Below are 12277 nucleotides of genomic sequence, written 5' to 3' on the forward strand. Positions count from 1 at the left end.
TTTTTTCAGTGTATGTCACAAATTTTTTATGTAAATAGATGTATGTGGTATAATTAATTTAAAGAAATGCCTATTGTTTCCTACTAAAAAAATTAAAGCACTTTTAATAGAGTTTCTTAATTAAATTTTATTTTTTAAAGTACCTGTATGACTCAAAACCTCTTTGTCTCAAATTTTTCGCCTTCCTGTGAGATTCGAGATAAACAGGTTCGACTGTATATAGTTTCTCCATAATTTAATAACTTTAATTTAATGACCTTTAATTTAATAACTTTACATATTATATTACTATAATGATGCTCATTGTGTTGCAATATTGAACAGTGGAGTGCACAGTTAATAACCAGTTTTAGTTTAAGATAATATATTGTTTTATGTATATAAAACATATTATATTGATGTGTTAAAAAAATTTTAATCCTTTAAAATCATAATTGAACAATATAAAACTTCTCAAAATAATATTAGATTATTTATGAATATCAAAGATCCTGAAAACAATAAAAAATACTAGTGAAATTGTTAAGTTATTTTAACTATTAATTCAAAAATTGGTCTGTGTCAGTTCAATTGAGTGATAACTGTTGTTTTTTAGATTTAACTGATTTAAAATCTTTTATTAGAGTGAGGAAAGAACTTTTCTAATTGATTATAATTAAATTTTTTCTCGCTTGCATGTAGTCTTTTTGTTAGACAAATAAATGCTAAAAGGGTTTTTTCTATTTTGATAAAATAGCATAAAAAAAAGGTATAAGGTTCAATCTTCGTCAGTCGTCGAAGATAGCGATCTCATGCATTCAACTTGCGTTGGTGATGTCATGATCTGTATGGATCGGCCAGTTTCTTTTCATTTGCTGTTGGTCGTTCTGGCGGGGATCATGACGTCATCCGCTATCTGTTTAAACAGTATTTAAGCTTCTGTTGAAGCATTATTGTTTGTATTCATTCTTTTCGTTAGTCACTCTGTTTGTGACAGTTTGTCTACCAATGTTTTTAAAATAAATTTATTGCTTTAGAAACTTCGTTTTCTTATTTGTTTTGTTGACCAACAGATACAATGATACAGTAAAACTTGTGTAAGTTGACCACTTGTGGTGCATTGTTTTAGTGGTCAACTTAGGCAAGTGGTTAACTTATAGAGGGGGTGGGTCATTGTTTACTTTTTCGTTTCCTACATCATGTTGCTGTATATTTTATTTTTTTTTTACTTGACTTAAAAGTTTTATTCAGATAATATGCAAATGAATATCTTAAGAAATGTGTTTGAACCTAAATGAACTTCAATTTGATACACATAATTCTAATATTTAACTGATTTTTTTTTAAAATTATTTCGTTAGTTATGCATGTGAAGTGTTTAATAAATATAATTTCTTAAAATATCAGAACACGAAAACATGTAATTTGAAAACTTTAACAAAATAAAATTATTTGAACACTTTAAAATTTATTTACTACACTTAAAGATCAAAGACTATAAATAAAGGATCAAAGCATATTTCAGAGCATTCATTTATTCAAATGCTCACTATTGCAACTGGAATAGCAACTTTTCAACTAACACACCTGTTTTCAATGAGCGGATGAAAGAAATGATCAAAAGCTGACCCCTTACAGTTTCCCCTTATGGTCAACTCACAAAAGGTTTTAGATTAGCTTTTTACACTATTTCACCAAACAAGTGAAATTTTAACATACATCGCCAAAATGACGGAAAATTTTCTAAATTTTTTTTTTCTGGTCAACTTATGAGGGTCTTAGAATAGAATTTCATAATACTCCTAGATAAAATTGACTTATTTCAGTGGTCAACATACAAGATAGACAGGTGGTCAAGTTACAAAGGTTTTGCTTCTTTAAATTATATAGGAAAAATTCCGTTCTTGATAATTGAGGTCAACTTATGCAGGTGCCCAACTTACAAGTGTGGTCAACTTGGCAGGTTTCACTGTATTCTGTAACAATCTCGGATGTCACTTTATAATAATCATTTTATAATATTTACATTTAAAACCTATATGTGCTGTAGTCAGCCTGACAAGCAAACAACAATAGTTTTGTTACAACCAACAGATTATGTAAACAAAATATGAATAAATGAAACTTAGATTTTTTTTGTTGAGCTCCTTCTCCGACTATTTGTGAATATACTCTAAAATTAGTGTTCGGTACAAGCATATTGTGCGAATCGCTCTATCAGTCTATGACTTAAATATAAAACTCTCTTTTGTTAATTTTCACAGAAGATAAAGCAAAATTAAGTAACATATTATGATTCCATTATAAAGTTAACTTATCATTAATTGAGAAATTTAACTGTATTAAATGTATATAGTTATGCAGTGTATTAAATGTATTTAATTTTGATTGATTGTAATAAATAAATTTAGTATAATTAATAATTGGTTGTAATAAAAATTTATTTCATATTATAATGTAAAACAAAATTTTGAGCGCTATGTTTTTTCTAGTGTGCGAAGAGAAAAAGAATTCGATTTTGCCACACTCCTAAAACAAAAAACATTGGAAGCATCACTTTCTAACATATTTCCCCACAATCTCAGAGAGAAAAATAAAAAGTTTATTTTAATTTTTATTGATTATTTCCCTTTTTATACATTATTGACCTACATTTTTTTTTATTCTCAAGTTCGATAATTTTTTTACATGAATATTAACTTGAGACCCACAGTTGAAAAAAAAATTTTCTTCTATTCCATCGAATTAAAATGAAAAAAGAATAACTTATGGGTCAGTGAATTTTTTTTTTAAAAATAAAACAGCAGAATTGTCAAAATTATTTTAGTTCAGATCTAAGGTCACAAAATATGTGGTTAATATCGAAAATTCTTCAAAGAGTTAATTGAAAAATTTTGATTCCCATTATAGCCTTTCTGCAATAACTATTTAATTTTGCAGTTATATGAATTTAGTTTTGTAAACTTACTTTAATTTTATTTAAGAAAAATATTTTTTTTTATTTGTGTTGATATTTTTAACTACATTTAAGGAACATCAAAATCTTTTAAGTGCTTAGGGCCTCTAAGGCTAGTTTGTACTATTTGCTGAACATAATGAATGTTACGTAATATACGCGATTATATACAAAATTACTTATCGCAATTATTTTTCAGAAAACAAAAAATTATGTTCCCAATAACATTTTAGGTTTAAACATTCTTTGTTTTTATTACATATTAATTTTTGGAGTAATGCATTAACGAGTAGTTAACTATATAATATTCACTTTTTTGTTTCCAAAAAAATCAATATGTATAGTAAATGTTTTGTCATAAAACAGTAATGATAAAAAGTACAAAATATTATAAATTCTAATAACCTTATAAGGGGAAGAGCATATGTTCCTCTCGATCTACATGTACAGAGATGCCCACTTGCTCTGTTTAACGTAATTTTTTTTCTATTGGTAGTAAAATTTATGTTTAAATGTTTGATTCTTGATTTATGTAAATTGAAATATAAAATGATTTTTTCCGCCACTAAGTTCATATAATTCGAAATTTCGTGTGAAATACAATTTCATTCCAGTTATCTCATGGTAAGCATCTTAAATTTTACCAAAATTATCCAAAACTATGCTAGTTTCGGTTTTTAATTCTCTACCACTTAATAAGAGATTTCAGAGAAATCTTAGTTAGCATCCTTGCATATAAACACCATTTCTAGAGAAGATGACAAACGCATGTAGGGCTAACTAATAATTTAAGTATAAATGCATTTATTTAAATATTTAGGAAATGATTACTTACAATTAACAAAGAAAATCCTTGTAGTACAGGTTATTCCCTTAAATAGTTGAATCAACCATAAAAGCTGTAACTGTATTCATTGTTAAATCGTTTCATGATTCAAATTAGTTGTCAATCGAGGCAGAGGCCCGTTAGAAAGACTGCAATCTTGCAATGTGATATGAAGAGGAGGAACAAGTTGTTTATCTTGTCTCTTTGCTTGTAATTGTGGAAAAATAAAGATTTATTCAGGGATCATTGATAGGGTTGCAAGTTTTTCGCGGGAGAAAAAGACATAAATTCGCAGGTGATTCGCGCAAAAGTTTTAAAAATTTGCGAAATTTTCGCGGATAACATATGCACCAAAAATCAATTTAAAAATAATAAGAAGAACATAAAAAAGTTACAAAATTTTATTTTTAAGCAATATTAATGCCGTTACTTAAATGTACAGAATTTTGATCCAAAATATTATACATGGTTAGGTTATTCTCGCTAATGTTTCTCCTTTCATCACTCAATACATTTTTGTATTTTGAAAAAGATCGTTCGGCATCCACACTATTAGTTGGTACTGACAAACATCGAATTGCCTCTTTAGACAGTTTTGGATAGCGTTCCATCTTCGATTTCCAAAACTGAATTAATTGTCTACTTTCAACGTGTAGTTCATTAACTGTCGCTTTGTAAGCATTAAATTCGTTATTCAACTCTTCTTCATCCTCAAACATGGGGATAGAGTTAAAAATAAAAGAACTATCATCTTCTTGGAAAACATCTAAGTATTTGAATTGACTAGGATCAAAAGCTCTGCATGCTTTAAAAAAGCTTGATGCTGGTTGACGAAATCTGTGTGTTGTAATATTGCCCTCAAAAAAGTATGCCTAAATTTTTTCCTGGCATGATTTTAAAGCCTTTTTAGATTTCAAGTGCTGGCAGGTTATAGATTTGCTTTTTAAATCTTCAGCAAGATCAGACATTTCATTAAAAATAACATGCGAACTTATTCTTTGTTTTTCATATAAATTTAATAGATTTAAAATTAAAGATGCATATTTTTCAATCTCTCTTAAATCTTACTCAATTCTGCGTTACAACATTCTTCGGAAATCGTGCTGATCAAAGAACTATTGCTATTTTGTTGCTCTTTATTGAAGAACTCTGCATATTCAGCTAAGTAATTTACGTGAAACAAAGCTGCCTTAAACCAGCTATTCCATCTGGTTTGTACGGGAACCGGTGGTAAAGTGGCGTTTTTGCCCTTTTCAACTAAAAAGGCTCGAAATCGACCCTTACGTGAAGGACATGCTGTGAATGCACGCTTTAAATGCACAGTAAAAGAATTCACTTTTTCAAATTGATTTTGCCATATTTCTCTTAGGAGATTTAAAAGATGTGTATTGCAAGTCACATGAACAGCATTCAAGAAAACTGCTTTCAAACTTTTTTCCTATGCTTTGTTCATGTAAGACGCATTGTCAGTGACGAAAGATGAAATGGTATTAAAACAAAGCTTGTACTTTTGACAACACTGGATAACTGCTTCGCTAACAGTTTTAAAATTTACACTTTCCAGTGGTATGCTTTCTAAGAAAAAAGCAGATAAAGGAATGTCAGAACTATCATCTTGTATGTCCACAGAGGGAACTGCTAACACGTTTAATACATATCTGTCTTCAGAGTCTGTAGTTTCATCCGTCACAATACTTACACCAGCTGCAGAGGCTAAAATATCGGCAACTTGATTTTTATGAAATTCTTGAATCTTAGGCAGGTAGTGGTTTCATAAGTGGCTAGAGCTTGGAATGACACCAATATCTTTAAGGGAATTTTCCAGGTAACCCTTCAGTGCAGGATTATCTAGCTTGTTCAGGGGAATGTTTGCCACTGCAAATACACCTACCAACTTTGAAAGTTGAACACAACGGTGTTGCTCTTGAAGGGTTTTTTTTTTCAAACAACTTTTCAATACCTGTTTGAGTTACACTGGGTTCACTGGTTTTCTTTTTTAGATGTAGTTTACTTTTTAAATGTTTTTCACAGCTATCTTTCCTCGAAAAATCTACTGGAACATTGCAATTGGCACAAAACAAAAGATTCTTTCTTACTTCAAAAGTTCCTTTTTTATATTGCTTACAACGCTCGAGAGCAGTTATCTTGCTCGTATGGCTCATTTTACCATCTAAGAAGAACTGAAAACTTTCCTTAACCTCGCTTGAAAATGAAATGAGATATTTTTAGTAGACTTTGCATTATTTTTGTAGGATTGAAAGTTACAATACACTTTCCTGTTATCCTTCAAAAGATTAAAAGAGCTGCTCTTGAGTATTCTATTGTTAACAAGCATTTCCACATACCTTTCTGTACCTATTGAAATAATCAGCAGACGTGCCAACTTTTAATCCCTTCCATTATCATTTTTCCCAGTGGTATTAAAATGGAATTAAAACTTCAATTTTAAACAAAAAAATACGTTGTATTTGAAAAAATTAAGTTGACCACCATGATAGTAACGCATATTAATATATAAGCTTAATTTTTGTAAGAATAGTGGTGATCAAAATCATTTAAAAATTAAATTTATAAAAGAAAAAATAGTATATATTTACTACCACTTTAAATATGAAAATAAAATCTCCCGCAAAATGCGGGAGAGTTGGCAGGTATGAATCAGTGTAAATATATGTACCTTCTCACTACTAGGAATTTCCTGTGAAAGAGTCAATTTTTCTTCTTCTTTTGTTTTCCTTTATCTTTTATATTCTAGTTGACTGTTAGGAAAGGGAGGCATTGGTGTCAATCAGTCAACAAAAAGATAAGAAGACCACACTTTTTGTGACCACCAGTCTTCAATCAACTTTTCAGTCCTACTAATTCCTGCAATGAAATTCAATCCCCTAAATAATTTGTTAACTACAAATGTCTTGTGGTTGCCCCCCCCCCCTTTACATGGTGAGTGCTATAAGATGGGGGGCTCATACAGTGAGAGGACTGTCAATCTGGTCAATGGAGGGGGAGATAAGAATTGATAGATTTATGAAGAATTAGAATGTAGAAAATCTTATCTTTCAGTTTGTTCATGGTATTCAATTTCAATACAAAAGCGAGGATCTTGTATAGAGCCTAACCCAATTCTAATGTCATTTTGCTAGATACTTTTGTGAATGCTTTGAAAAAAATATAATCAATTTTTAAACTTCAGAAAAATAATAACTACAAATATATTTTTATTGATAAGATAAAACAGAAAAAAAAATAACTTCAAATTGTGAATAATTTTCATTTAAATCGCGTGAATTGAATAACTTTCGTTCAAATCGCGTAACTTTAAAAAATTCGCGAATTTTTGAAAAAAACTTAAAATTTCGCGGAAACGGTCGTGAAAATTCACGCCGCGACAAACTTGCAACCCTAATCATGGATTCTCTGCATTCTGGTATTTCTTTTAAATGTTGTATGCATTTTATTATTAAATCTGCCCTAACATAAAAAAGAATTCTTAAGTGAAAAAAATAATCATTGATATTGATCAATTTAGCGCCTTTTTGAAATAATGTGCCTATGGCATTCCGCCATACCCTAGATATGCCACTGCTTGCATGAAAATATCAGGGAAAAGTCAAGGAATTTGAAAATATCTTCTCGCTGGACACCCACTAAATACAATTTTCTTTTTTTCCTGATCTTCTGACTTTGAATACCATTTGTTTAGTCCTAGACATTGACTAGGAATCTCTGACTTAGACCTAATTGATTGAACCACAGAAAATTAATTCTAGATATTACAAAATTGCTAATTAACTTCTAATAATTTCATAAATTAGTATTATACATAAATTTTAGAATTTATTTAAATTATTTGTATCATTTTATGCACAAGTTAACAAATGATGTTAGCATTATTAATCTTTCTCTGTAGCTAAAAATTTGTTCTTTTATATTTTACAATTGCTTACATGTTTAGTCTGCTTCTAAACCACTTCAACAAGTGCTCTTTTTAGATACTGATATGTGTTTTTTCTCCACTTTTTTATTTTAATACACAGTATCATTATTTTAATATATACATCGGTTCAAAATGACTTTTTTGTTTTATAGGATTCAAAAGGTTGATGCCAAAGGGACATTGCTTCAAAAGTTGTTAGAAATAAAAGATGTAAGATATGATCCTGAGAAAATTGTCCATTCCTGTAAAGTAGTCAAATCTACAATAGTCAGTGGTAAGAATAAGGATGATCACTTTCCTAAGAGATTTTTGATATTACTCTTTTTTTTTTAATCTGTAAATCCTATTTTAATGTTGCACGTTGTATTTTACAATTGAGTATTTACTTTTCCTAACACTTTATATTTGATCAGCTTCGTATTATCTCTTCAAAAAATTCTTTATCCAATTACTTAATCACTAATTCTATCTGATATTTTTGATTGCATTTGAAGTTTTAATCGAAATCCCGTTGCCATATTTGTTGTCTACTGCTTTTTTTTATTTATGATTTAAACAAACGAAAGTTCATTTTCATATGTATTTCCGCTATTGTTGTTATATTGGTAGTGGTAATTCCTTTTTATTCATGCAGAATGATTAATTATTTACTTTGTGAAGATAAAAACTAAAGTCTTACGAAAGACTGTGGAAGCCGAAAAATGCTTGTTAAATTCATTTGTTCATTAAATCGAAATTCCTGGTTAGAACAAAAAAAGTTAACATTAAAATCAATTTACGTAAGCTGCTTCATTTTATATTTTAATTACTATTGTAAATTTTTTTATCTTTTGTCTCAGAGAGTTATAATTTTGAGTTTTCTTTTGCAAATAAAACTTTTCAACATTCTAAGCATGTAAATAAAAAGCACACTTGCAGGTAAAAGAAAGGGCCCAAATTGATATTTTATTACTCTGCCTCTGAAACTGGTATGCACCTGCAATCACACAAGTACTTCTCTGACAATATTAAAACCCCTCAAAATGTTTTCTATATCTTCTATAAAAATTAGGCTGACTTGGTGTTCACTCTGGTTTGCATTTCTACCTTCTCTAAAAGTTGCATCTGTTGTTGATAACTTTGAAGAATAATTTAACTCTTTCTAAATGACATGGAAACATATTTTACAATAATTATGTGCCAAAAGACCATTAATAGTTTTTTTTTTATATTTTATAGTTTTTTATTGTTTCTGATACTATTTCATGCTTCCAAAAAAACATTTCTCGTTTTCCCAAATGAAGCTTTACATTTTGCACATTCTATCTCGTTAAATGCAGGTTTATTATAAGTTGGTTCTTCTAAAACTTGACAAATTTCAAAAACTTTCTTCTTTTTTTTTTTATTTGAAATTTTTAAGAAAGATCTCTCCTTGCCCATGTTAAAATTGCAATATTTATGTACCACTTCTAAAAAGAAAAGAAAAATTAAATAGATTTTCAAAATCTTTTTTTTATTTTCTTATTTAGGAACATGTGAAAATAAGGTGTGTTTTAAATTTTCCACTCCATTTTTTTATTACTATTTTATGAAGAATTATAAAACATTTTCTTACATTTCAGAAACAGAAATCATTTTTTTCAATTTTAAAAAAAAAGTGTTAAAAATATGCTCTGCAACAGTAAAAAAGTAGTCTTACAAAGAAGTGGCATCAAGTATAAGACAACATTTTGTTATCAAACTAGACTTTTATTTATAATTTGTTACACTAAATTCGAATATGGTGTTTTGTATAAGGACCACTAAAATATTTCATTAAAAACATTTACATTGCATAACAAGAAGAGATCCAGAATGGTGTCCCTGTGGCAAAATGAACAATAAAAGTGTCTATTTTATGAAACATGTCTCTTTATTTCTTAAAACCTTATTCTAATTTAATGACAGCAGCACCATGTTTTCCTGTGAAAGCTGTTCTTCTTTGGCCTAAACAACTACATTAGTAAGCTTGCTTTTTAAAAAAATCTGGTTATAACAAAGGCCATACTAAAAATTTTCAAATTGCTCATCAGATTTTATTTTTTCCAAATAGATACTTATGTTCTAACGAAGAATTTGTGAAATTAGCTTTTTGTCACAAATAACTTAGTTTGTATATTTAAGTATGTTTTGTATAACTTGCACATATCACACATTAGATGATTTTCATTATCATTTGTTAAAATTGTATTAGTTGTTTGAAATGAAAATATAACTTTAAAAACCTTTTAAAAAAGCACATAAAAAATTGCCAAAAGAAAACAAAAATCATGTATATAACATGTTGTTATCCATCAGCTTTAAACCGATGGGACAAAGATACACACATTTTCCATTTTGGTCCTGCATCTTTTTTCTTTCTGTAGTGCAACATGAGTGCTTTTGGGAAATAACTGTTCAAGTGACCTTACAAAAATAAATTAATAAAAATTTGATATAAGAATTTTATAATAATCTTGCTTCCATTTTCTTTTTAGCATTGTTATAAAAAAATTAATATGTCTTAAATTTAGTTAGCAGTTCTTATTTGCTTTATTCTTTCTGGATACCATATGAATAATGTGTTTTACTATTGTCAACACGTATTTTCATTACCCCTATTGTTCAAACTGAAACATATAATTTTGGTTCTTAGTATTTTAACTCAATTATAGTATACTGAGCACAAGGATTCATTTGGGTTGAAAACAAATATTTTAAAGATTAAAAATCCAAATATGTAAAAAAATTTATGTTTATTCAGAGAAAATACGTTTTTGTGTCCGATTTCGTTACTTCAATAATATTTAGCACTAAACAATTAGCATATTTGAGGTCACCCTCAGAAACCGTTAAAATTGGCACTTAATACATGAAAATCCAATCATTGAAACAAAAGTTATTTAGGGTAATGTCTTTTTTTTTGTGGACTGTGCATTCCTGTTTAAATAGGCTTGGTGACAAAGTCCTGGAATTTCTGCCACAACTCTCACATATCTCCATAAGTATTTGTCCTAATGGTTTGAAACTCAAAATTTCCAGAGCTATAAATTTGTAGCCAAGTCAGCAAAAATGTTGCCTAGCCGAGTCTTTCTTCAAAAATACTTCAGGCATTGTTTTCTTTTTGGATTATATTTATAATTAGGTGATTTTTTTGCAATTATGATTATTATTCTGATTGTTTAAGGTTTATCTGAAATATTTAGCCACTTAAGTAAAGAATATTCACTAATTTATACAAATATTTACAGATTTAAGATGATATCAATTAATGTCTAAAATCATTTAAACAAAATTTGGTTTTGTTATACAATATTATCTAAGAAAATTCAAAAAGTAATAGAAATAAATAACATCATCTTTTCATTTTTTTTCTCGATGTACTATACATTATATGATTGTTTATCTTTGGTAAAGACCTCTGGAAAGTTAAAATTGTGTGATTGGCATGAGAGAGCAAATAAGAAATTATTGTTTAAATAAACCATATGCTAGTTCAAGTTCATTATAGTTTAGAAATAAAATAAAATAATCTTTGAAGAAATTTCCAAGCTGAAGGAAGAATTAAAAATATTATTAATACATTTTATTAGAATATCACTGTAATGTGTCTGCTTTCCTACAACAATACATAAACTTTTATAACAGCAAACCTACCAATCAATGAATATTTATCTATTTCTTCCTATCCTGTTATGCATCAAAAATACCTCTTCAAGTTGTTGAAATAATCAAAAATATTCTTTCTTTTCCTGACATTTTTCCGTGAACTATCTTCCTTTTCAAAAAGAAACCTAATAAACAAGAAATATTTAACAAGTCATTTTTATAAGTAAAACTTTTTTTTGGACCAGGATGATACAGTTTAGACATTCTCTTGAATGCAAATATAACATTGCATTAATTAGATTCTTTATAAAGCTTTCTTTATTGATCCTTATTAGGGATGTAATTAATTGTGATTTGGCCAAATACTAAATATTTGGACAAATACCAAATATTTGCCAAGTATTTGGTATTTTGCACATTTTTTAAAAAAATTATTAATGATTAATAATTTTTATAAATAAATAAATAAATTAGTCATTATTGAAAAATAATCAAAGCTTAGTATGTTAACAAAATTCAGTATTCTTGTTTCATTATTTGTAATATAATACAACATTATTTGTAATATAATAATGAATTCAACAGTTTTTGAAAGTAGATCATCAAACAAAGATCAAAATTTACTTCATTCAATAAAATATAATGTTAATATTTAAATTAGTGCTATTTAATTTTCTTATAATCAACTGAAATATTCCTGAATATTTTTATGTATAATGCATTTTCATGAATAAATGGCAAAATAAACAGGCGATAATTTGAGAAGGAGAGACTCCCACCAAAGGTGGTATCAAATAATTAACAAACATTAAGAAAATTTACTCTTCCTCGGGATATCTTTCTGGATTATGAATTTTAACTATAAACAAACTGGTGCAAAATTTAAATTCTAATATAATCTGTCGTGAGATTATAGCAATCAAATATTGATAGAAAAAATGAAAAATCTTAAGATAAAAGACTGCTAGGTGAAAAT

General features: G+C 28.2%; 1 protein-coding gene across 1 annotated transcript in view; it reads left to right on the forward strand.

The window, feature by feature from the left end:
- LOC107437513 (uncharacterized) overlaps nucleotides 1-12277 on the forward strand; it is a gene marked incomplete at its 5' end in the record, with an annotated part of 153551 nt that overhangs the window by 17375 nt on the left and 123899 nt on the right. Inside the window, 1 exon segment of the mRNA XM_071188260.1 lies at nucleotides 7848-7969. Within this exon segment, the coding sequence (XP_071044361.1) occupies nucleotides 7848-7969 (122 nt within the window).

Source organism: Parasteatoda tepidariorum, chromosome X2, assembly GCF_043381705.1.
Source record: "Parasteatoda tepidariorum isolate YZ-2023 chromosome X2, CAS_Ptep_4.0, whole genome shotgun sequence".
NCBI classification, from domain to species: Eukaryota; Metazoa; Arthropoda; class Arachnida; order Araneae; family Theridiidae; genus Parasteatoda; species Parasteatoda tepidariorum.